Source organism: Diorhabda sublineata, chromosome 6 (genome assembly GCF_026230105.1).
Source record: "Diorhabda sublineata isolate icDioSubl1.1 chromosome 6, icDioSubl1.1, whole genome shotgun sequence".
Taxonomy (NCBI): domain Eukaryota; kingdom Metazoa; phylum Arthropoda; class Insecta; order Coleoptera; family Chrysomelidae; genus Diorhabda; species Diorhabda sublineata.
Window position 1 is genome coordinate 1,595,119 of NC_079479.1, and position 24,552 is coordinate 1,619,670.

A 24,552-nucleotide genomic window follows, 5' to 3' on the forward strand; every position below is an offset into this window, starting at 1 on the left:
ATGACTATACAAGATTAAATTTTTCATCAATATAATTATAGATATAGTTTTATATTTATAATTAAATCAATATCTATTGATACATGTTTGTGTGATAATATATATTCGTATTTTGAAATATATTGCAGATTTCTGTATTCTAGTCTTTTAATTATAAAATGGCACCCTGTGTGACTGACACATTAACAATGACGTTTGTGACAACACCAGACGTGAACTGTCACCTGCGTCACCTCATTAAGTTTCTCAATATTTTTCACAATGACTACTATAGTAAAAAAGTTCAAAGTAAGGTAGTGATACCAAAAAGTCAAAAATGAACGGTAACGATGAACGCTGGTCCATTTATTCAGCGTCACAACATTTACCCGCCGTTCTCACCGATCCTAATAAAGGAAAACAAGCTAATTTTTTTACGAAGACTTGGGGGGATACTTTTGTAGAAAAAACAACAATAGAAAAAAGTCCCTTTTTACCCGAAATAACTTGGGCTCACTTCGATAATTATCTTAATAAATACGGGAGGAGATACAAGATACATTCAAGATTAAAAGAGATTAAATGTGAAAACAACCATAAGAAAATTCAGACCCATACTGTAAATACTGAAGGCATTCCTGAAATATATTTAAGGCCTAGTCTCAATCTACATGATCCCAAAGTTTTTCAAGAAGTATTCCAGGTAGGTATTAAATATTTTTATAGAGTTTTTATTATAAAAATGTATTTATTAGACCAAGAAAACAGAACATGAATTACAAGACGAACTCAGCTTTCACTTAGACCTTGTAGAAGAACAGATAGCTCAACAGGTATCTCAAAAATCAGGCGCATTTTTTCATGCAATGACATCCCACGATAGTATTATGGAACAAATGGGTATTGCTTTGGAAGAAGTGAAAATTTTACGTTCAAAAGTCCATAGGGTTAGTAAAAATTAACAGAAACCATTTTTTCGTTTCTATATTTTTTTTTATTACTTCAGGTTGATAGAGCATTAGCGAGAGAATCTTTAAGACTGATTGGATTATCTAGGTCGAAAACTAATCATGCGGCTTTATTAGATAAATTGAAATTGATGGCTACAGTTTTACAAACTCAACCTACATTGCAGCTTTTGCTCAGTTCCTCAGACTATGTTGGAGCTTTAGAATTAATTTCTGGGACTCAAGAAGTTCTTGCCAAAGAATTAGCAGGGGTATGTGTTAAATAATTTATATTTTTACTACTTGTGATAAAACGTGAAAAAAATAATAATAGTTGGATGAATTCGATTGTAAAAGGAGGATAATATAATAAAAATGAAAGTAAAAATAATTTACCCTCGATTTAAGGTCGGGATAGTTTTTAAGGGTGAAAAATGGTTTAATTCAATTTCCGGTGAAACCATGGGAATTGTAGTTTTGGTAAAAATCGAAAAAAACATCTCACTATTATTTTTCATTGGTAAGAATTTATTCGCATTAATTTAACGCATTTCCGATAATAAATAAACGTAGGTGACAAGCCTGAGACACCTCCCATCGCAACTAAAAGAAATGCAAAAACTAATAGACAAAATGTTGAGTACGGAATTCGAACGGTACGCCGCCGCCGATCTACATCGACCGCTCGATATCGAAATAATCGGAGTATTAGAACCAGAAAGATTAGTTAGTCTAGTGGCGGGTCTTCTGCGACAAAACCATCTACAATTTCTAGAAGTGTACAAACAAGAAGCGGTAACCGCTGCCCAAGCGCTCCTCAAACAACTCATGATCGAACAACTGGCAGACGCGGAAGACGAACTAAACGAATTGACAGGATCCGGAGAAATCGCTCCTGTGATGGACGCCGCCAATTGGTTAAAAGTTATCAGATCGGCCAGCGAAGCCTTAAGTAAATACAACCAACCCCCCATTACGATTTTTTAAATTATCTAACTGATTTATTTTTACAGCGAAAATCATCGAACGCGTCAAAGCAGTCTGTGATGTTATAAGGGAAACAGCGGCATCTAGCGCCGGTCTATCTGTATCCGAATCTAGTATAACTTCAGCTTCGACTGAACATTTTCTCACCTTGGAAGAAAACAACCGCGTCGAATTGAAATTGCGCGATTTACTCGGTTCCGTGTGCGATTATTGTAACGAAAGAATCGCTTCGTTAGTTAGCACCAGATCGGATAAACAGACTGTCACCGCCGTACAAGTTAACGAATTATCTAGTGTAGTTGAGGGGTTTACGGAAATGTGCGAAAGGACGTGCGGGGGGCGACAGAGCGCCGCTCTCAAAGCGGCATTCAAAATCCAAGCCGGTAATTATGTACACAAATTCCATACGCAGAGGAAAAATAAATTGCAGATGTTGTTGGACGCCGAAAGTTGGAAAGTTGCAGAAGTACCGTTGGAAATTCAGATGCTGGTAGATAAATTAGCTTCTGGTAAGTATTGGCCACTATTATATTGAAAAATTGAACTAATTCAACTCGTTTACAATGTTATTGTAGTGTAAACAGGGGGTTTCCACTAAAAATTTCTATATTTGAATTTATATGAACCCAAATTTGTGTCAGATATTTTTTTATGATTTAAAAAAACTACCGGTGCTATTAACATTGAAGACTACTCATTTCAAACGTCCTCTGTGGCTTTTGTGGATGGGGTACTCAAATTTTTGGTCTCTGTGGCACATAAATTGGGTCGAATTTGACTAATGACTTGTGTTATGTTGACCATAAACACCATTGGGGCTTGTGATTTATTCATATGGACCTGTATCTTTGGAAAGCCCCAACAGAATCTAATTACATAGGTCCTTTATATAACTCAATCAAAATGGCCCTTAAATTTGGTTGATGACCAGGATTTTTTGAATTTCAAGGGTCAAATCGAAAGCCCTTACTAATAGTCAATGAAAACTTTACTTAAATCAGGCCAAATTTGACTGATAGCTTGAGTTATGTTGACCATTGGGATTATTTAGACCTGCATCTTTGAATGAAACAAATTTTTTGGATATTAAGGGCTAACAGGATCTGATTACACATGCCCTTCCTGAAACGCAACGAAAATTGGACATTTGTAGGGGTTATGTTGATTCTAAGGACCGTTAGGGATTGTAGTTTAATTTTTATAGATTTGTAACTTAAGAAAACCCTAACCAGCTCTAATTACACAAGCCCTTACTGAAACTCACTTCAGAAAAAATTACTACGGTCAAATTACGAAGACCCTTAGCAAAATTCAATGACAATGTACATGAATCATGCTAAACTTGACCGATAACATGGGTTATGTTGATCTTAAGGGCTTCTTGACTTATTCATATAAACCCAAAATTTGAAAAAACCCTAATTTGGCAAAATTACAGGGATTCAATTAAAATTGCATTTAAATTTGATCCAAATTTGGTTGTTGACTTGGTTTTTTGGGATTTTAAGGGCTGTTGGGGTTTTTGATGTATTCGTAGTAAGGACCTGCAATTTTAGAAAACTCTACCAGGATCAAATGACAAATGCCCTAACCATAACTTATTGATAATGGTACATAAATTAGACTAAATTTGATAGATAGCATGGGTAATGTTGGTTATGAGGACCGTAGCTTATTCAAATAGACCTGTAACTTGAGAAAACCCTACTGGGTCAAACGACAAAGACCCTAACCATAACCTATTGATGATGGTACATAAATCAGGCTAAATTTGATCTATGGTATAGGTTATGGTAGTTTTAAGGGCAGTTGTAGTTTGCGGCTTATCAAAATAGACCTTGACTTGAAAAAACTGTACTAGGGTCATACGACAAATGCCCTAATGATAATGGTACATAAATTAGGCTAAATTTGATAGAATATCAAAGGTTATGTTGGTTTCTAAGGGGTTTAAAGGGTTTGTGATTTATTCTTATAGACCTGCAACTTAACAAAAGCCCTTACGAAACATATTTAGGTACAGTTTAATTAAATTTTCATGTATCCCTCTATATATACCAAAAATAAGTAGTTTACAGTCTTTCTTAGGGGATAAGACAAACATGGCGTGGCCGAGGGGTAAAATTCTTATTTATTATTATTTTATTTTCACATAGGTGAACCTATAAAATCTCTACCGTGTTCTCCCACGGAAGAAGACATATCAACAGACCGTTATACAACAAAACCATCGCCTTACCTCAAAGTAGGTACCCAGAAGTTCTATACAGTAGGGGCCCTTCTGATACTTATCAGATTAATCAGCGAGTACTGCGTCTGTTCGTACGATCTCCAACTTTTAGCTCCTGTCGTAGCAAGAAATTTAACGGAATTATTGAAAACTTACAATTCCCGTTCGTGTCAATTGGTCTTGGGAGCCGGCGCCCTAAGAACCGCCGGACTCAAAACCATAACGTCGACGAATTTAGCTTTGGGATCCAGATCCCTGCAATTCCTCATATGGTTGATACCTCTGCTTAGGGCTCATTTCAAATATTTGACCAACGAAGTGTCAAATGGTTTCGATTTGGTGGAAAAAGATATATCGCATCACATCAGACATTTAGAGACCAAAGTTTTATCGATAATGAATACTTTGTTGGGGGAACAGTTGAACGAATGGGACGCCAAACCTCCAGTACCCTCCAAACAGTTCCGTAACATTTCCAGGCATTTGACCAAATTACACGAGGCTGTCAGCGCTGTTTTGCCACAAGAACAAGTAAGATTAATCATTTTTAAACAATTTTTGTGTTCTTTTTTATTCGCCACTCAAATATATACACGGTGATTCATTAAAATTGGGCATTACACCTTTATATGATGTAATCAAATGTAATTTTTGCTATCAATTTGCCAATTTTATTCATTAATTCGCTTTTCAACAATTTTTTGTTTTATTTTTATTGTCGACCTAAATATATACACAGTGATTCATAAAAATTATTTATTACACGTTACTAAAATGTAATTTTTAGATTTATATCCATCAATTTTCCAATTTAATTGATTAATCTATTTTTTTATCCAAATTTTGACAATTTTTTTTTCTATTTTGAATGATAACCCAAATATACACGGTGATTCATTAAAATTCCTCATTACCCGTTACTCAAATGTAATTTTCTAATTTATTTTCATCAATTTTATTATTGAACCCCCTTTTTTATTCAAATTTTAACAACTTTTGGTTCTATTTTGAATAATAACACAAATATATAAACGGTGACTCATTAAAATTCTTCATTACACCATTTTTTCTAATTTAATTAATGTAGATCCTCTTTTTTATCAAAATTCCAACTATTTTTTTTATTTTCTTTTGCATCTTTGTTGCTCACACAATTATATACACAGTGAAACAATAAAATTTTTCATTATACGACATTTTTTGATCCCCAATTATTAGATGTTCTTTCAACTTGTTTTATCTTATAGGTGACTGACATATACGAGGTGATTCATAAAAATTTCAAGAACCGATTGAGGGACCAACTGACCAAACTGAATATTCAAAATAACGGTGGACCCCAACACGGCGTCGTCACCACTGAAACGATATTCTATCTCGAAACGATGAAAACTTTGAAAGTCCTACCCGAAAAATATTTATCGGACAGTGCCATGGACGATATATGGACAAAGTAGACAAAAACCAAAATTAATTTAATCGAGTTTGAGGTTAGAAACATTCATTTGTGGAAACGATGATTATTTCGGTTATCAAGTTGTGATATCTTCTAATTAACCTCCAGAATTTTTATTAAAACGCATCGATTCGAATCTATAAGGTAAGTAGATGACGTCACGACAAAAAAAAACTTTTTTTTATTTTTATCTTCAAGTTGATTTATTCGATAAAATTGTGTTCAAAACAAAACAAAATATTTTAAACTAGGCAAAGGAATATTTACTTACTTTTGTTACTACCTGTATAATTAAAATGTATTATAGAAGGACCAACAGTTGGAATTTATCGGTTAGAATCTGGTTCGGTAGTTCAAATGTCCCTAAAATCCGATTTTTCTCTAGGTCCAGTTACTGTATCTGCTTTTGGTAGTTCAAATGTCCCATTCTTCTTCGACATACACTTATTGAATATGTTTCCGGTAGTTCAAATGCCCTAACCATTTAATTTTTTTTGTATTTACTCATTAAATCTGCTTTAGGTCCTTGAAATTCAAATTTCTTCCTATATCTACTTATAGAGTCTGGTTTTTGGTAGTTCAAATGTCCCAAGAATTCGTTTTCTTTCTAGATCCATTATCGAATTTGCTTTTGTTAGTTCAAATGTCCTTAAAATCCCATTCTTCTTCTAGATACACCTATTGAATGTTTTTAGTAGTTCAAATGTACCTAGAATTTTTCTCTAAATAGAAATCTTTGAAGATGGTTCATAATAAAAAGACTGACGACAAAAAAGGAAAATAATCATTCAAATTGTTAATTGAGAGTGTACAGTGAATAGTAAGAAGTGATAGGTTTAAGCAACTATTCGATTCAATTACCCATTACAAAATCCAACTGTTTTTCCTCAAATTTCAAGTCTAACTATGATGGTTTGATGGAAAAGTGAAAAAAAAAACGAAAATACTCAATATTTAAAGTGTAAATTTCCAAAATCAACTTCTTTCGATCTCACACTCCAATTACAGATTTTTTTTAATAGAAAAATGTTTGCAAAAGTCACTAGCCCCTTAAACCATCTTAACCAAGAGATTCGTTGTTTTTATGAGATATTTTTTTGTGAATAAATGAATATATTGTACATAATTTTAACTTATTTTCTAAAAGTTGTTATACCATTAAGCCAATAAACTATTATTTAAACTAACTGGTTTCTTTTCTAATACCTTACACACCACAACCTTACTGTAAATAAATGATAAGTTGTACCAAGTGATTCTCTAAACCCTTTCGTGTATTTTACTGGTTATAATACAAGAATCAACAGGTTATAAAACAAGAATTAACCAGTTATAAAACAAGAATCTATCAGTTATTAGTGCGTATACCAACTGGTAATATTATAAACAAGGTACCCATACGATTACCAAAGACGAAAACTTCAAATTAATCCAAAATAATGACTAAAATTGAAAATTTGTGAAAAAGAATCAAGTATTTGAACACCTTCGGTTATATTACAAGAATTTATCGTAAATAAAAGATCTTAATACCCTTAAATCTTAGGAAAATGTTTTATTTTTTGAAATAGTGTCTAATCTGTTTCAACCCCAACGAAACCTGATTTTAAACAAAGTTATAGATGTATGCGTGAAAAATTTATTTATTCAAATAAATCCATGGGGATATTTTCACCTTTGGCAGCCCGTACTAATAAAGCTGCGTCTGATAAAGGTCTCGTAACGATTTTCCAAAAATTTTCAATGGTTTCCATTTTGTGACTGTCTCTATAAGTATGACAGCTTACCTATAAATAATTCACACTTTTAATAAAGCTGCAACGTTAAATAAATATTTGATTTTCAGTATTTTACCTGTAGATGAAAACAACAACATCAAATACTTACAAAGTATTAATACAAAGTATAAATACCATTGGAAACCTTTATTATTAAATTTTTATTCCGCACGTAGTTAATTTTCTCTTCTAATCAATTGTTTAGAGCGCTTCAATATAAAGAATATCCTCAAATTATTATTAGAACTATTATAGTGGACTAAGAAAATCGAAATAGATAATATAACATTTTGTGGATCAATTATCACATAAAACTAAAATGATACTTAACTGGATAAATTAAAATATTTTACAAATCTATGAAAATTGTACATAAATTTCAAAAATATCTAAATCAATAAAGTATTCGTGAAAATTATCTGGAAACACCTGACCGTGATATAAAATTAGGTTAGAAAGTTTTTACGTCAAATGGTTGACATCTAGATCATAGACTAACCATTATATAGATGAGCACTCATTGAAAATATCGATCATTTTATCGATTATTATAATGGTATGAATATAAGTAAATCCCTAAATATAATACTTTCATTTGCAATTAAAACATTTCTAATATCATATTTTTTCAATTCAAGTCTCAAAATAGCATTATTTTTGTTTAAAAATCTAAAACTTTTCTATTTAGTACCTCAATTTTACACTTTTAGATGGCGCCAATTTAGTCAGAACAATCGTAACCTATCTAAATATAATGGATCTATCAATTTGATGATTTTTTTATACCATATTTATATGTTGAAATAGTATTACGTATAATAAAAGTTTAAAATAATGTGAATTTTGTTTAGAAAAATGAATTTCTAAAAATGACATACGTCAAGGTCGGACTGCCATGTTGTCAAATTTTGACATTTAGCAGTATTGTAGTTCGTTTAGCGTGGGTAGTATTGAGATAAATATATAATTATATAAACACTAGTTTATAATTAAAGCACACACAATATATCTAATTTAAAATTATATATTTGTAATCAAATAGAGAGATTTAATTATCATATTAAACTAACCTGTAGTTCCGGTCCATAAAAAGTTGGCATCCATTGACCAGGCTCAAAGGCTAAATTTCTACCAGACGCTGTATGCTGAATAATAACTCTCGTATCTGGTTTAAAGGTAGTACCGTTTGTTTTAGTACGTTTTTGAGGATTCCAATGATAAAATTTAAACCTAAATATTGTTTTATTTGTAATAACTATTATAATAAATTATTAAAATAGCACGTAGTACCTACAATATATATCTGGACATTCGGATAATCTTACAGATAAATGACCACCGAAAGAATCCATAGTAGAATTTTCGCATTGTATATACAGGGGAGGACCGGAACTTTCACAAATTTGTAGCAAGACGTCCTCCCCAAAAAACACTTGTTGACCTTCCTTATTCGACCGCGTTCCCATTATCCTGGAGGAAAGATTATAACAAACATAAATTTTCAACCAATTTTTTTTTCATAACAAGATTAACGAAGTCAAAACAATTGTTTATGACGTACTCACTTAAAAGTGTTTCTTACGCAGGGTTGTTTTAAAGGTGAAGCAGATAAACCACAACCATGTTTAAAATGTTGTATATAATCAATATCCCGTTCGTTAATTACACCTAAAATGTGGTATTAACTAAATTGTTAGGTTTAAAAATATGAGTACACTTTGAATCAACCCCGTAAAAACTATCCCCTATAAAATACTATGAATTGATGTTGGAAAGTTTTAAATCGCGTTCAAAAGCAGTCGAATATCATTAAAAAAATAACAAAACTGATGTTTTTTTTTTTAAATTACCATAACTTATATATTCGTTCTATGGTGTGTTATTGTAGAAAGATATATTTATTAATTTTTGATACTAGAAACCTGATAGACAAAATCCAGATGAATCTTTAGTGGTAAAATCACTAGCTCGTACTTGGTAGTTTTGACCAAATAATACAAAAGGTGATTCGATTGCTAGTACCGTCGATTTCAGTACGTTACGGAACATTTTTTTATTTTTTTGTATAAGCAACTGACAGCGGTCTCTCTTGTAAGCCGTTATACGCATCTTATCTTCCCTCAAAGCCATTTCCTCGTCCCACATACCTAACGAGACGATATAATGTAATCATAACCTCACTTTTTCGGTTCTGAATCAGTCGTGTATCCTATACATACCGATATGAACCGGGACACTGTACATAATTCTATTTTGGAAAACATTTTCTCGATTTTCTTCGTAGTTTTCAGGAAGTTTCTTTTTACAACGGCAATTCATCATAAATTTTTAAATATATTTGACTTTGAAAATTTGCCGTTAATAACTGACGTTCTAATATGTAAAATTTGACAGATCGTTTGTGTCGAAAACGTTTTTATACTAATTTTACGAGGGGTATTCAAAATATTTCATAAGGATATTAATAATTAAAACAATTTCGATTTTATTTTATTGGAAATCAACAAATTATAAATCTATTACATCAAACAACATACTGTATAGTTTTAATATACAACGTATTTACACAAAAAGTTGAAAAGTTTAAATAAACTTGTTTGGGAGTATAAATCAAATAAAAACAGATTTCTTTCACACATTCCTACATCAACAAAATATAAAATGAAACATACTCCAATTGGTAACGATGATAAAAGTACTGCTGTGAACGATTTATATTCGAAAATAGTAGGAAAGTTTTTTTTGTGTATTGTACAAATTCCACCACTGTTTATAGCTACCCAACATATTTAAATCTCGTATATGTTCAACTGAATACGTTAAATTCCATGGCACGTAATAATTAGAAAAAAAAGTTCATTCTTACCAAGTAAGGACGGTCTAAATATAATAAAAAGAACAAACACATAAACCAACTGTCACTAGAAATAGAAATTAAAAGAAGAATACACACTAGGGTGAGTACTAAAATGGTATCCATAGAAATAAAATAATAAAAAGAAATACCGATTATAAATATTCTACAGTTTAAAGTTCGTTAAAGAATGTCGAATCTAACCTAACATGTCGAATAGATGGCGTTCGAATAAATTAACAACATGAAGGAAATCCAGTGTTGCCAGATTTATTTAACAATTTTCTATTAATCGAGTGAAAAAATATTTTCTTCAAAATAGTGATGGGTGATCAGTACAAGATGTTACCATAATAAAAATGGTAAAATAAGTAAGTATATATAAATTATAAAAATTAAATATACGAATGATGCATCTCGTAACTTATTGTAGTGATTTAAACAAAGCGTTTTTTTTTGTTTTATTCAAGATATGTAACAAATGTTAAGTTAAATGAAATTTGCTGTTAAAATTTTCTTTTCCCTATAAAAACCACCAATCATTCACTATTGAAATTTTTTATTCAGCCTCATTCATATTTAAAGAAATCCCTCACATTCTGGCAACACTGTGTGAATCCGAATACTGTGTTTTATGATAGGTTTGTTCCAACCTACTAATCTGGACCGTTCTGAAGCATTCTCCGCCCCCTTTGATGGGTTGGAAAGAACCTGACATAAAAAGTCGCAGTAAGAATGTTATTTACGTACACGCAAAATTTTTTTGTTTATAAATACGTACGATCCTAAATACACTGAATAAAAAAAAAGGATTTTTATCAATAGATCTGTATTTCGGTTAGTTTAAATTTATTTTTATTAACACACATCATCTGATTGTATGTAAACTGACATACGGCATGTTTCTAGTAGTAAATTCTACACTAATAAAAGTTATTCCTTGTCGATTTCAAATTATTTATAAAGGCATACAGTTAACATTTTTTCAAGTTTAAAAAGTGAATATAGATTTTTAATTTCTACTTAAGAGTGAAAATATACCAGGTGTACGAATATTTTAATCAAAACGTGACGCAACTATACTATGAGTAAATTTTATTCAATATAACAAAAAAAAATCAACTTTTATTGGTTTGTGTGTCAAAAAATAGCCATATATAAATTATTTAAGTGCTGTAGTACGAATTTTTAAGTTGTTTGGACAAATGACAAGCGAAACCGATTCCAATCAGCTGAAACAAAAACAACAGAAGTCACACTACGGACTCGAAACTATTTTCTATGGGATAAGTTATTATAGTCCGTGGGCCCATTAACGTCGTCGACGAAATTTCGTAATTTTTTTTATATTTCACAAATTTCGACTAAAAAATACTCACTTGTAAGACGGCTAGGGTAAAACAGACAACTCCAATGTCAACTGCGTGGGATCTAACCCATTTACCAAACGCCGCTTCACATCCAATCGAATATGGTGGAGTTGTTGAGGTTTTTTGAACAACATCCCTTTTTCTGCGACCTGGATTATCTAATTTCAATACAAATTATGCTTTCAATAGATTATATCACAACATAATTCCTTAATAGATTAAACGATGTACGAAAATGGTCCCAGAAGTACCTGGCCTGACGGAAACACCTCATTCGGTCAAGAAAAAGCACCAGCTCACATTTCCGTTGTTGCAATGGTCAAAATTAACGAATAAAAGTTTAGTTTGATACCTAAAGCACCGTATTCGCCAGATTTAACCCCCTCGGATTATTTTCCAGGTACTTCTTGAACCATCCTCGTATATCTTTTTGTATTTTATGACGTGGATTTACCAACGGGCTGCGTAAAATTTAATCTAAGCCAATTGGTCTTTACATTGACGGATTTCATCGTAAAAACTCCACTTTTTCTCAGTGTACAATAAGCAACTTTTTTATTTCCGTATAATAACCGAAAAATCTGTCAACGCGTTTTATAAAATCGTTGAAACGAATATCAAATGTTCCGACAAAACATTTTTTTCTATATTAGTATTAATTCTGCATTATTAGTGCGAAATATCTCACTTTTCACGAGAAAATTATATTTATTATATTAATTGTGGTTAAAGTAAATTTTTTAAATCAAAATAGAATATTAGGAACAAGAAATAAATCCATTTTTAATCGCGGATTCACTCACAAATAACTAAACAAAGGTTAAAAAAGGAATGTAATAAATTTTAACACGCTGAAGGTAAATTATTTATATACGATTATTCCTTGGTTACTTTCAAATTTCATTATTTCTCGAAATCAAAAACCCAATTAAATCAACATCAGTAACACAACAATTGAATAACGTCTTCTAGGTAAAATGGCGGAATGTCAAGATCAGCTGTTTGAAGATATTTAGCTAATTATTTAAAAAATAATAATTACCCTCAGTAGTATTTGTAGAACTATTAGTAGGGGTAGTTGTGGTAATAGTAGAAGCTGTAGTCGTGGAAGTCGTCCCAGTGTCTGAGTTACAATAAAATTCTGCAGACTGACCTTGTTTCGCGGGACAACACGATATGGGAAGATCCGTGTTGTTCATAATTGATCTCCAATCATTATAATTTGTTATACCACAGCACTCGTACTAAGAAAAACCACCAAAATTAATTATACAAACATCACTTTGTAAAAAAAAAATTAGAACTGATTCACCGTTCCGTACAAACTAATATAAATAACATTCCTCTATATACGCGCCAATTTCATTTTATATAAACAGTGTTGCCGATTTTCTTTTTGTACGCGTAGGAAATTTTATTAACATATCGAACTGAAGTGAACTTTATTTATAAATTACTGTCCACGGTCTCTCAAATATATTCGAATAAATGCGATAATAAATAATTTCACTTACTTCTCTTTGTATAAGATCCCACATAAAAGAAGATGCAGAACCGTCAACGCTGTAATCTTTCATAGAATTTGACATTGCTTCTTCTAAATACCTTCCGGTTTTGTTTCTAAGTACATAACCGGCGATTCCGGCGGAAAATTCGAATATGAATATTATACCCAGTAGAACAGAAAACTAAAAATAACAACCACGATCGAATAATTAAGAAAAACGTAGTAGATATTTAATATTAGTTATAATACTCACTCCCATAAGCATAATCCAGCTGTTTTTAATAGCGCCATAGCACCCAAGGAAACATATTATGAATATCAATGTTCCAGTCGCGATCAAAAGATTCGGTAGTGAAAAATATTCACTATTTAGGAAAAAGTTATATTGCGTATAATAAGCGTGTATGGATGCTCCAACTGCTATTAAAATTATACCAGTTATCTGAAATATTAATAAGTGAACAAAATTTCGACTCCCTTGTATATTCATTAATCAAAATTGTGACGAAATATTACGCAATAACTAAATAATAAAATACATATTATATCCTGGTGTAATATGTGTTATAAAACATAGTTTTTATACACACTGTATATAGTGTAATCATTAAATTGACAGGTATAGAAAACTGGAGTTTCCACGATGAAGTATAACATCAGATAACGATCTTTAAATATTTTCTCAACTTATTTATAATAAATCATATTAGCATATTTGTATTGATGTAAGTAAAGATTGATAACGAAAATTAATTCAACAACAAAGTATTTTTATGAGAAAAAAAATTAAAACCATAGTTTTTTAAAGACGATTTGTCAGGTATAAGAATACTAGGAAATATTTTCGGTCTGATTTGGCAACGTTGCGTAACCAACTCTTAAAACGATTCGATATAAAATAAAATGATGCAACGCTATTTTTTTTTAACCATGAAATGCTTTTTTTAACAACAAAAATTTCTCTCTAGAAAGTTTACATGAAGAATATGTATTAATTACGTGGTCAAAAATGATTCATCAAGTGTATTACATTCTATAGATACGTTTCATCGTCTGATTTGTGTTTAATATGTGTAACGACCGGACTAAAGTGCCTATATCTAAAAATAGCATGGAAACCAATAAAATTAAAATATTTTTTATAATTCATTTATTTGTAAAGTCAAGGACTTTACGACAGAAATCTACTGCTAACATAAGACGAAATTAAACACTGATTATGAATTTATACGAGGAAAATGTTATGAAAGAAGTTTTATTTACATATTCTAGTTTTCGTAATATAGCAAAATGGAGGGACATACTTGGACTGATTTTTTATTATGGAAGATAAAGAGAAGGAGGGAGAAAAGTTGAAAAAGCGTCGAGCTGTATACGATAAAAAACTTTCCACAATGGCGCTGTTGACAAGGCGTATGAATATAACAATTGTAAACGAAATACAAAATGGCGAATAATAATTGACGTTACAATTAGAATCTACCCAAATGCTAATGTGGCGCCATCTTTTTCATATACACATATTGTTCTCATTGTATATTTGATGTACATTTGGAATTATTGATAAATAAAAATCTAATGCTAGTTTAACGATGAAAAAAAGTTGGTCACGCTCGGTTTGCGTGTATAGAGTGTCTAAATAATAAATGATAATATAACGTGGCTTTCGTCTAACGTTGCTTCTATAAATAGCATAAATCGTGGTACATGAAAAGGGATGTACCTAACAATACTTTAAAACATAGTCATTGCTAGGTTTCTTTCGTGTTTTGCACGTTAAAATCGATTTTCCACTTATAATGCTTCTTTCAAATAAATAGATTAGCGAGGAGAATTGTTTTCATGGGAATTGAAATGAAAACGCATCTATATTAATAGATTTAGATACACCGATAAACGTGAATTGTGTTTTGAAAATAAATGACAAATGTTTGAAGGAAATAAGCGAGAGAAAATATAAAAAAAAATTCATAAAATGCATCATTATATTTCTATCTATTCAATTTTGCTAATTATAATCCCTTTATCTAATTTCATACTTTCCCAATGATACGCTAATGATAAGAAAAACAAATACGTGTAACTCCCCCCACTGCTGCTTCGAATTATACAAAAAATTCCAAATAAATTATAGAAAATAATAAGTATTAAAGTTTAATGCATATTTAAATTACTTTTTGATAAAAATATTGTTACTTATTTACTAAAAATGTTAATAAATTGTTTAGTTCTACTTAACGAAATAAAAATTTAAAAAAAAAAACACGAACTGTACTGTAACACACTTTTTTGCAAGGCTATTTAAATAATATTGTTTACATAATAAATCGACAGTAGAAATGATGGTAATTAGAATGAATGATTATTTTTTAGATCTACTTACCACAAAGAAAAAATTAAAGGTGAAAATTAAATATTTTATAGTCCTAGAACCACAACTAAGATTCATTATTGTAAGATATTTTTAATAAACGTTCGTCAACTGGTTTTGTTTCACTTTTACTTCGTATACCTGCTGTCGCGGCACTTGTTCAACTTTTATACCATTTACTTATAGCTACTATTTTAATCCATTATTGAACGAACCTTAGATACACAATGATTATTTGATAAGAAAGATAAAAAAATGATAATGTGATAATAATAAACCGAACAACGTGACAGTTCTACCAAGTGCTTGTATTTACGAGTTACATACGATCACAACTTTGAAAATTTGAGCTCGTTCTAGAAACGTGGAATGGGAAATCGATTTGACACTCTTTACTTACCACCACCATTTAAACAAACTTTCGTTTTGTATGTTGCATACGTATAACACATATTTTGATGTGTATAATTGGTTGCCTAATATAACGAATAATATAATTCTCAAATATTTAATCATATCAATTATTTACGATGTGACGAAAATTAAAGTTAATCTACAACAATTATTTCATTTCGTATTTACATGAACTAATAATATTATCAACATATGAGCTGGAAGGCTTACACAATATATGTCAAAAAAAAAGAAACAAAAAGAAGTATCTATCATTTGACAGCTATATTAAAGGTTATATTCCTACTTCTGAAGGGCATGAAGAAGGTTTTCATACCTACCACACGGTCAATTCTTCAAGCAAGTTGGTGATAAGTAAACACAGATTTTGGCTGTTTGTCGTTAGATAAAAGGCCAATAGAGAAGAATATTGAAGGTTAGACTTTTAAATACAATTGAGAAAATAAAAATAGATTTAGAAAATGAAAGACGTTAAAGCTCTCTTGAAACAAGCCCGAGAGGCTATCAAAAATAAAAATTACGATTTATCATTAAAACTTTCTAAGACTATTTTAAAGGAAGACAGAAGTAATTACATGGCTTTGGTCTTTTTGGGTTTAACTTTACAAGAAATAGGCCCTGTTGATCAAGCTTGTAAAGCGTTTCAGAAAGCAATAGACAATAATCCGACGAATCCCCTCGCTTGGAATGGACTAATAAATTATTATGAAAAATTAGAAACTGATGAAGCTAAAAATAAACTCGAGGATACTTATATTTCCGCACTCGAATTTGAAACGAATCCGAAAAAAATTGTGGAATATTGCGAAAAGTTAAGTAAGTTATATACACAGGAAAATATCGTAAAAATTACCGAGTGTATATACAAATGTCTTGCTAAAAATGAATCTGGTGATATACTGGAAGTTTTAGTAAAATTGTACCAAAGTGTCGGTAATGTGCCAAAAGAGTTGTTGTCGATATTTGAGGAATGTTTTCGTAAAATATTGGATAAAAGGGAATTTAAGCGAGTCGAATATTATTCATCATACTTAAATTTGCTTTATAAACAAAATAAATACGAAGAAGTATTTAAAAATGCAGAAAACATGCATAAATGTTTTGATAGCGATACGGTATCCCTTACGTGGATGTGTAAAGTTTATAATCAGCTTTACACTGAAGATTTTGAATTATCTGATATATTTACTACAAATATTGACGATTATTATATTAAATTGTTGAATAAAGAACCAGACAATGGCATTGGATTATTTACAAAAGGTATACGAACATTTTTAATGGATAAATTAAGGGAAAGTAAAGATATTTTAAAGGAAGTGTGTGTTTTAAGGCCAAGACTAGTACATGCATGGGTTTTTTTAACGAAAATTAACGTGATGTTAAATTTAAACGAAGATGCATTAGAATCGTTTTTAACTGCAAATAAATTATTAAATTCTAATAATTATTCAAATCCATGTTTAACTAAAATTATAACTAGTCTTCATTTGAGTATATTATCAAAATCAACTTTGGAAAGTGATTGGGAACGAGCTAATGATATTTACAATTCGATTAATGATGAAAAAGTGAAATTAGACAGTTTAGAGGACATAATAACCGTTAATATTAATTTAAATAATATATCTGAAGCTGAATCACAAATAGCATTTTTAAAAACGAAAAATGATTTAAAAGCTTCGTATTTAGAAGCGAAACTATTGAAGAAGCAACAAAGATACGAAGCAGCTTTACAAATTCTAGAAAACAATACTCCGGATAATTCGGATTGGTGGATGGAAATAGGCAAAATATATTGGAGTATTGGAAGTTATAAAAAATCATTGGTACCATTTTTAAAAGCTGCAAAGTGTAATCCGAATAATTATTCAGTTTTTTACAACTTGGGAAACTATTATCAAAAATTTGAGGATTTCGAGAAAGCTAGAAGGTGTTATGAAAAAGCTTTTCATCTAAACACAAATTCCCAAAAAATAGCAACGGAACTAAGTAAAATGTATTGTAAATTAAAAAACTGGGAAACCGCTCACAATTTACTAGAAAACATATCGAATGGTACCATAAATGAAAAAACCGCATGGGCTTGGTTACAATTAGGTTTGAGTTATTTAGAACAGGAAAATTATACGAAAGCTATAGAAAAATTACAGTTTGTAGTACGAATCGATAAGGAGAATACATACAATTGGCAATGTTTAGCGGACGCTTATTATTCCAGAGGTTCATATACTTCGGCTTTAAAATGTTATACCAAATCTCTAGATTACACCGAAAATATTTTATATCCTTCGTTACAAATAGCCAACATCAAAAAAACCTTGGGTTTATACGACGAAGCTAAAGCAGATTTTCTGGATATCATATTGAAAAACGAACAGTATCTTCCAGCTCTAAAAGGGTTAGCGGAAACTTGTATATATCAAGCGAAGGAATGTTATAGAGACCAACGATTAGGCTCGGCTCAAACACACGCTCAGAAAGCTTTAAATTATCTATCGACGGCTTTAGGACATAAAAATAACTTCTCTTGTTTGTGGAAATTAATCGCAGACGTTTTTTTATTCGTTTCGGATCTACCAGAACAATATTGTTCCTTAAAAGTGACCGAAGACTTAATGGAAGGTAAATCTGTTATAGATAAGGAAGAAATGTTTGTTTTAGCGACAAGTTGTTATTGTAAAGCTATCGGTTTAATGGAAGACATTTTGTTGTGGCACGATTTATCCAACTGTTATTTAAAACACGCTCTAAGTGTGAATGATAGGGAAAAGAGAGACACACTTTTATCTTACGCTACACAATCCGCTCAACATTGTGTTAGTTCGAATCCGAAATACTGGCAACATTGGAATCTTCTGGGTATTATTGCCATGGAACAGATACCCCCTAATTACGCTTTGGCTCAACATTATTTCATTAAGGCTGTAACGGTGGAAAATAATAATCCTATTGCTTGGAGCAATTTGGGGGTTTTATATTTTATTATGGGGGATGTGAAATTGGCGAATAAAGCTTTCGCGCAAGGACAAAGATCTGATCCTAATTATGTTAATAATTGGATAGGACAGGCTCTAATAGCGGAAACTATGGGAGTGGATGAAGCCATGGATTTATTTAGGTGAGTTGATCAAAAATGTTATTTACTTTTAAAATCTTTTATTTTATGCAAATATCGATATTTTATTAAAAATTTTACCAGATTATTAGAAAATCTGCAAGTTGTATTCGATGCTTTTTGCACCTAACCTCAAAATTTTCAGTAAAATGTAAAAATCTCCGGTTTTATTGTGCTAGTGTGAATTATGGAAAAACGAGACTTTCTTTTGAGAAATATAAAATGTGAAAATTGTAGAGAATTAAAAATTAAATAGTTTATGTTAAAAGCTATACACACTTGATTTAAAAAATGCAAAAATCTTCGTTTTTAATGTTCAAGTGTAATTTACGACAATATGTCGTATAAAAGTTGTAGAGAATTGGAAATTCTACAATATATGTTCGAAATTTTACACACCTAACCTCAAAATTTTAGAAAAAATGTAAAAATCTCCGGTTTGAGATATTCTAGGGCGTATTCCGGCACAACGAGACTTTAAATCGAAAAATATGTCCAATAAACGTTGTAAGGAATTGAAAATTCTACGATATATGTTCGAAATTTTACTTAAATAACCTCAAAATTTTCAGTAAAATGTAAAAATATCCGGTTTTATTGTTTTAGTGTGAATTATGGAAAAACCGAACTTTTTATCGAGAAGTATGTCGTATAAAAGTTGTAGAGAAATGGAAATTCTACAATATATGTTCGAATTTTTACACACCTAACCTCAAAATTTTAGAAAAAATGTAAAAATCTCCGGTTTGAGATATTCTAGGGCGTATTACGGCAAAACGAGACTTTAAATCGAAAAATATGTCCAATAAAAGTTGTAGGGAATTGAAAATTCTACTATATATGTTCGAAATTTTACCCACATAACCTCAAAATTTTCAGTAAAATATAAAAATCTTCGTTTTTAATGTTCAAGTGCAATTTACGACAAAACCGAACCTTTTATCGAGAAATATATCGTATAAAAGTTGTAGGAAATTGAAATTTGTACAATATATGTTCGAATTTTTACAAATCTAACCTCAAAATTTTAGAAAAAATGTAAAAATCTCCGGTTTGAGATATTCTAGGGCGTATTACGGCAAAATGAGACTTTAAATCGAAAAATATGTCCAATAAAAGTTGTAGGGAATTGAAAATTCTACTATATATGTTCGAAATTTTACCCACATAACCTCAAAATTTTCAGTAAAATGTAAAAATCTTCGTTTTTAATGTTCAAGTGCAATTTACGACAAAACCTAACCTTTTATCGAGAAATATATCGTATAAAAGTTGTAGGAAATTGAAATTTGTACAATATATGTTCGAATTTTTACAAATCTAACCTCAAAATTTTAGAAAAAATGTAAAAATCTCCGGTTTGAGGTATTCTAGGGCGTATTACGGCAAAACGAGACTTTAAATCGAAAAATATGTCCAATAAAAGTTGTAGGGAACTGAAAATTCTACTATATATGTTCGAAATTTTACCCACATAACCTCAAAATTTTCAGTAAAATGTAAAAATCTTCGTTTTTAATGTTCAAGTGCAATTTACGACAAAACCGAACCTTTTATCGAGAAATATATCGTATAAAAGTTGTAGGAAATTGAAATTTGTACAATATATGTTCGAATTTTTACAAATCTAACCTCAAAATTTTAGAAAAAATGTAAAAATCTCCGGTTTGAGGTATTCTAGGGCGTATTACGGCAAAACGAGACTTTAAATCGAAAAATATGTCCAATAAAAGTTGTAGGGAACTGAAAATTCTACTATATATGTTCGAAATTTTACCCACATAACCTCAAAATTTTCAGTAAAATGTAAAAATCTTCGTTTTTAATGTTCAAGTGCAATTTACGACAAAACCGAACCTTTTATCGAGAAATATATCGTATAAAAGTTGTAGGAAATTGAAATTTGTACAATATATGTTCGAATTTTTACAAATCTAACCTCAAAATTTTAGAAAAAATGTAAAAATCTCCGGTTTGAGATATTCTAGGACGTATTACGGCAAAACGAGACTTTAAATCGAAAAATATGTCCAATAAAAGTTGTAGGGAATTGAAAATTCTACTATATATGTTCGAAATTTTACCCACATAACCTCAAAATTTTCAGTAAAATGTAAAAATCTTCGTTTTTAATGTTCAAGTGCAATTTACGACAAAACCGAACCTTTTATCGAGAAATATATCGTATAAAAGTTGTAGGAAATTGAAATTTGTACAATATATGTTCGAATTTTTACAAATCTAACCTCAAAATTTTAGAAAAAATGTAAAAATCTCCGGTTTGAGATATTCTAGGGCGTATTACGGCAAAACGAGACTTTAAATCGAAAAATATGTCCAATAAAAATTGTAGGGAATTGAAAATTCTACTATATATGTTCGAAATTTTACCCACATAACCTCAAAATTTTCAGTAAAATGTAAAAATCTTCGTTTTTAATGTTCAAGTGCAATTTACGACAAAACCGAACCTTTTATCGAGAAATATATCGTATAAAAGTTGTAGGAAATTGAAATTTGTACAATATATGTTCGAATTTTTACAAATCTAACCTCAAAATTTTAGAAAAAATGTAAAAATCTCCGGTTTGAGATATTCTAGGGCGTATTACGGCAAAACGAGACTTTAAATCGAAAAATATGTCCAATAAAAGTTGTAGGGAATTGAAAATTCTACTATATATGTTCGAAATTTTACCCACATAACCTCAAAATTTTCAGTAAAATGTAAAAATCTTCGTTTTTAATGTTCAAGTGCAATTTACGACAAAACCGAACCTTTTATCGAGAAATATATCGTATAAAAGTTGTAGGAAATTGAAATTTGTACAATATATGTTCGAATTTTTACAAATCTAACCTCAAAATTTTAGAAAAAATGTAAAAATCTCCGGTTTGAGATATTCTAGGGCGTATTACGGCAAAACGAGACTTTAAATCGAAAAATATGTCCAATAAAAGTTGTAGGGAATTGAAAATTCTACTATATATGTTCGAAATTTTACCCACATAACCTCAAAATTTTCAGTAAAATGTAAAAATCTTCGTTTTTAATGTTCAAGTGCAATTTACGACAAAACCGAACCTTTTATCGAGAAATATATCGTATAAAAGTTGTAGGAAATTGAAATTTGTACAATATATGTTCGAATTTTTACAAATCTAACCTCAAAATTTTAGAAATAATGTAAAAATCTCCGGTTTGAGATATTCTAGGGCGTATTACGGCAAAACGAGACTTTAAATCGAAAAATATGTCCAATAAAAGTTGTAGGGAATTGAAAATTCTACTATATATGTTCGAAATTTTACCCACATAACCTCAAAATTTTCAGTAAAATATAAAAATCTTCGTTTTTAATGTTCAAGTGCAATTTACGACAAAACCGAACCTTTTATCGAGAAATATATCGTATAAAAGTTGTAGGAAATTGAAATTTGTACAATATATGTTCGAATTTTTACAAATCTAACCTCAAAATTTTAGAAAAAATGTAAAAATCTCCGGTTTGAGATATTCTAGGGCGTATTACGGCAAAACGAGACTTTAAATCGAAAAATATGTCCAATAAAAGTTGTAGGGAATTGAAAATTCTACTATATATGTTCGAAATTTTACCCACATAACCTCAAAATTTTCGGAAAATGAACAATTTCCGGTTTGAGATGTTCTAAAGCATATTAGCGAAACGAGACTTTATATCGAGAAATATGTCGAGTAGAAGTTGTAGGGAATTAAAAATTCTATAAAATATGTTCGATACTTTATACACATAACCTTAAAATTTTCGAAAAAATGTCGAAAATCTCTGTTTTCGATGTTCAAATACTCATATTACAGACAAAAGTAATATTTAAAAAAACATTTGTTTGATAAAAGTTGTAAAGGATTGAGAAATCTACAGGTTAGTAAGATTTTTACCCCACTTAACCTCAAAACGAAAATTTCTACCTAAAATTTTTTACTTTCAAATTTCTTTTCCATAAAATTCGATAAATTTTCATACGTATTGAAATGTAACAATATATCTATTGAAAAAAAACTTTTCCATCTAGACACAGCGTCCAATTAGGTCACCACCAAGAAGGAGCTATTGGTTACGGTCATTGGGTATGCCAAACTTTATTAGAAGCACCACAAAAAACCATAAGTTATTCCATAGAAGATATGCATGCCATTCCCGTAGCTTGTGATGCCATCACTTGGTACACGGAAAAGAATTCCAAAGACGGATGCGCTTGGAACATGTTGGGAATGTTGAAAGAAAGAATGAAATTATATTTAGGTATTTATAGTTATATATACAAAAGTTTTTTTATTTCGTGATGTATATCTGTACAGGAAGCTTAGAATCCTTCAAGAAATCCTACGAGTTATCACCGGACACAAGAGATTTAGCCAGAATCAATTACGGAAGACTTCTATCGAAACACGAAAAATACCTTCAAGCCATAAACATTTACCAAGAAGTGCAAGAAGCTACGTTTAGTTCGGGAAGCGGTTTAGCTCTGGCCCTATTCAAAAGCCAACATTACGAAGAATCTTACTCTGCATATGAACAAGCATTACATTGGTTAACAGAAGAACAGTCTCATCAATCCGAATTATTAGTGGCTTTAGCTTCGATGGCTTACATGTTCCAAGGATTGGAAGGAGCTAAAACTCTCCTTTTCCAGAGTATACAACTCAAACCACCGTCCCCTTGGGGTCTTTATGCCACTTTCTCACTAGGATTGTTACACAAAGATTTCGAATTGGCCGAATTGGTATTAAAAGAATTGGAAACTTTGAAAGATGACGAAAAATCTCTACCCCACTACGCGCTTTTGCTTTGTTCGAAACTTATAAGGCAAGAACAACCAGATAGAGCCGTTAAGGAACTTTCCAAATTGGTGCACAGACACCCCGACGACGCTTCCGTTTGGTTAAATTTAGCTGTAACCATCTTGAGAGTTAAAAGTGAGCATAAAAGAGCACTAGCTGCTGTTAAATGTGCTCAAACGGCTCTAAAAATAGGTCGATCCAGCATGGACGTGACGAAAGTATCGGCTTATATTTCCCTTGGTTATTTATTAACTGGAGATGTTAAAAACGTTTTGGTGTCTGCTCAAAAGTCAATTCATTGTTATCCTACAATGGCTGACGGTTGGGCGGCTCTGTTGGCATCTTTAACTCAAAATAAAGAAAGTTATTCACTAGATTTTATTTCCGGTATATTTAACTACATGGAAAGTTTGAATATGTCCGAGTTGCTCGCAAATTGGCTGAAGAAATTGAAAAAAAATATGGATTTGTAATAGTTTGGCTGTGACATCAACTTCCCTGTATTATGTATGTTTTAAATTCTTTTTATCAAAATAACAACTGAAAAATAAATTTTTTTTATCCAAATACCAACTTTTTAATCGAATCCCACCGTTTTATTTAAAAACAAGGTAATAAACTGAATTCACTAATAATTTATGATTCGTATATGAGACTAACCTTCCAAATTTCGATTATATTTCATGAAAACAACTTTTCTATTAATCTACACAATT

General features: G+C 30.7%; 4 protein-coding genes across 6 annotated transcripts; 2 read left to right on the plus strand and 2 right to left on the minus strand.

Moving 5' to 3' along the window:
• Positions 1 to 199: 199 nt before the first annotated feature.
• LOC130445437 (vacuolar protein sorting-associated protein 54) lies at positions 200 to 6,782 on the plus strand. The gene is made up of 7 exons (XM_056781046.1): positions 200 to 682; positions 735 to 926; positions 986 to 1,198; positions 1,500 to 1,878; positions 1,940 to 2,422; positions 4,070 to 4,674; positions 5,391 to 6,782. Exons 1-7 carry the CDS (start codon positions 317 to 319, stop codon positions 5,598 to 5,600), a joined length of 2,448 nt encoding a protein of 815 aa, XP_056637024.1. The 5' UTR covers positions 200 to 316; the 3' UTR covers positions 5,601 to 6,782.
• On the minus strand, positions 6,521 to 15,894 carry LOC130445438 (CD63 antigen). Of its 3 annotated transcripts, none has more exons than XM_056781047.1 (8): positions 15,492 to 15,894; positions 13,362 to 13,550; positions 13,116 to 13,289; positions 12,644 to 12,845; positions 11,611 to 11,759; positions 8,943 to 11,463; positions 8,668 to 8,847; positions 6,521 to 8,607 (listed from the first exon to the last, which is right to left on the minus strand). In XM_056781047.1, exons 1-6 carry the CDS (start codon positions 15,555 to 15,557, stop codon positions 11,398 to 11,400), a joined length of 846 nt encoding a protein of 281 aa, XP_056637025.1. In that variant the 5' UTR covers positions 15,558 to 15,894; the 3' UTR covers positions 6,521 to 8,607; positions 8,668 to 8,847; positions 8,943 to 11,397. The 3 variants fall into 3 exon arrangements, with proteins under 3 accessions (XP_056637025.1, XP_056637027.1, XP_056637028.1); XM_056781049.1 differs by having other exon boundaries at positions 8,672 to 8,847; positions 15,492 to 15,853; XM_056781050.1 differs by having other exon boundaries at positions 6,521 to 8,847; positions 15,492 to 15,853.
• Positions 7,243 to 9,522, minus strand: LOC130445106 (cilia- and flagella-associated protein 161-like). Its single transcript, XM_056780617.1, has 5 exons — positions 9,456 to 9,522; positions 8,943 to 9,045; positions 8,668 to 8,847; positions 8,448 to 8,607; positions 7,243 to 7,386 (listed from the first exon to the last, which is right to left on the minus strand). The coding sequence occupies exons 1-5, from the start codon at positions 9,520 to 9,522 to the stop codon at positions 7,243 to 7,245; spliced, it is 654 nt and encodes a 217-aa protein (XP_056636595.1).
• Positions 15,895 to 16,164: 270 nt separating the features above from the next.
• On the plus strand, positions 16,165 to 24,403 carry LOC130445439 (tetratricopeptide repeat protein 37). The gene is made up of 3 exons (XM_056781051.1): positions 16,165 to 19,014; positions 23,068 to 23,297; positions 23,354 to 24,403. The coding sequence occupies exons 1-3, from the start codon at positions 16,355 to 16,357 to the stop codon at positions 24,307 to 24,309; spliced, it is 3,846 nt and encodes a 1,281-aa protein (XP_056637029.1). The 5' UTR covers positions 16,165 to 16,354; the 3' UTR covers positions 24,310 to 24,403.
• Positions 24,404 to 24,552: the final 149 nt, after the last annotated feature.

Coding starts and splice junctions, on each gene's coding strand:
- LOC130445437 (XM_056781046.1), top strand. CDS start 317: ATGAACGGTAACGATGAACGCTGGTCCATTTATTCAGCGTCACAACAT. Junction 1,199..1,499: donor TTGCCAAAGAATTAGCAGGG/GTATGTGTTAAA, acceptor AAATAAACGTAG/GTGACAAGCCTGAGACACCT. Junction 1,879..1,939: donor ATCGGCCAGCGAAGCCTTAA/GTAAATACAACC, acceptor TTATTTTTACAG/CGAAAATCATCGAACGCGTC.
- LOC130445106 (XM_056780617.1), bottom strand. CDS start 9,522: ATGTGGGACGAGGAAATGGCTTTGAGGGAAGATAAGATGCGTATAACG. Junction 8,848..8,942: donor TGCGTAAGAAACACTTTTAA/GTGAGTACGTCA, acceptor TCTTTCCTCCAG/GATAATGGGAACGCGGTCGA. Junction 8,608..8,667: donor TGTCCAGATATATATTGTAG/GTACTACGTGCT, acceptor AACAATATTTAG/GTTTAAATTTTATCATTGGA.
- LOC130445438 (XM_056781047.1), bottom strand. CDS start 15,557: ATGAATCTTAGTTGTGGTTCTAGGACTATAAAATATTTAATTTTCACC. Junction 12,846..13,115: donor GGGATCTTATACAAAGAGAA/GTAAGTGAAATT, acceptor GGTTTTTCTTAG/TACGAGTGCTGTGGTATAAC. Junction 11,464..11,610: donor TTACCCTAGCCGTCTTACAA/GTGAGTATTTTT, acceptor TTTTTGTTTCAG/CTGATTGGAATCGGTTTCGC.
- LOC130445439 (XM_056781051.1), top strand. CDS start 16,355: ATGAAAGACGTTAAAGCTCTCTTGAAACAAGCCCGAGAGGCTATCAAA. Junction 19,015..23,067: donor GAAGCCATGGATTTATTTAG/GTGAGTTGATCA, acceptor TTTTCCATCTAG/ACACAGCGTCCAATTAGGTC. Junction 23,298..23,353: donor AAGAATGAAATTATATTTAG/GTATTTATAGTT, acceptor ATATCTGTACAG/GAAGCTTAGAATCCTTCAAG.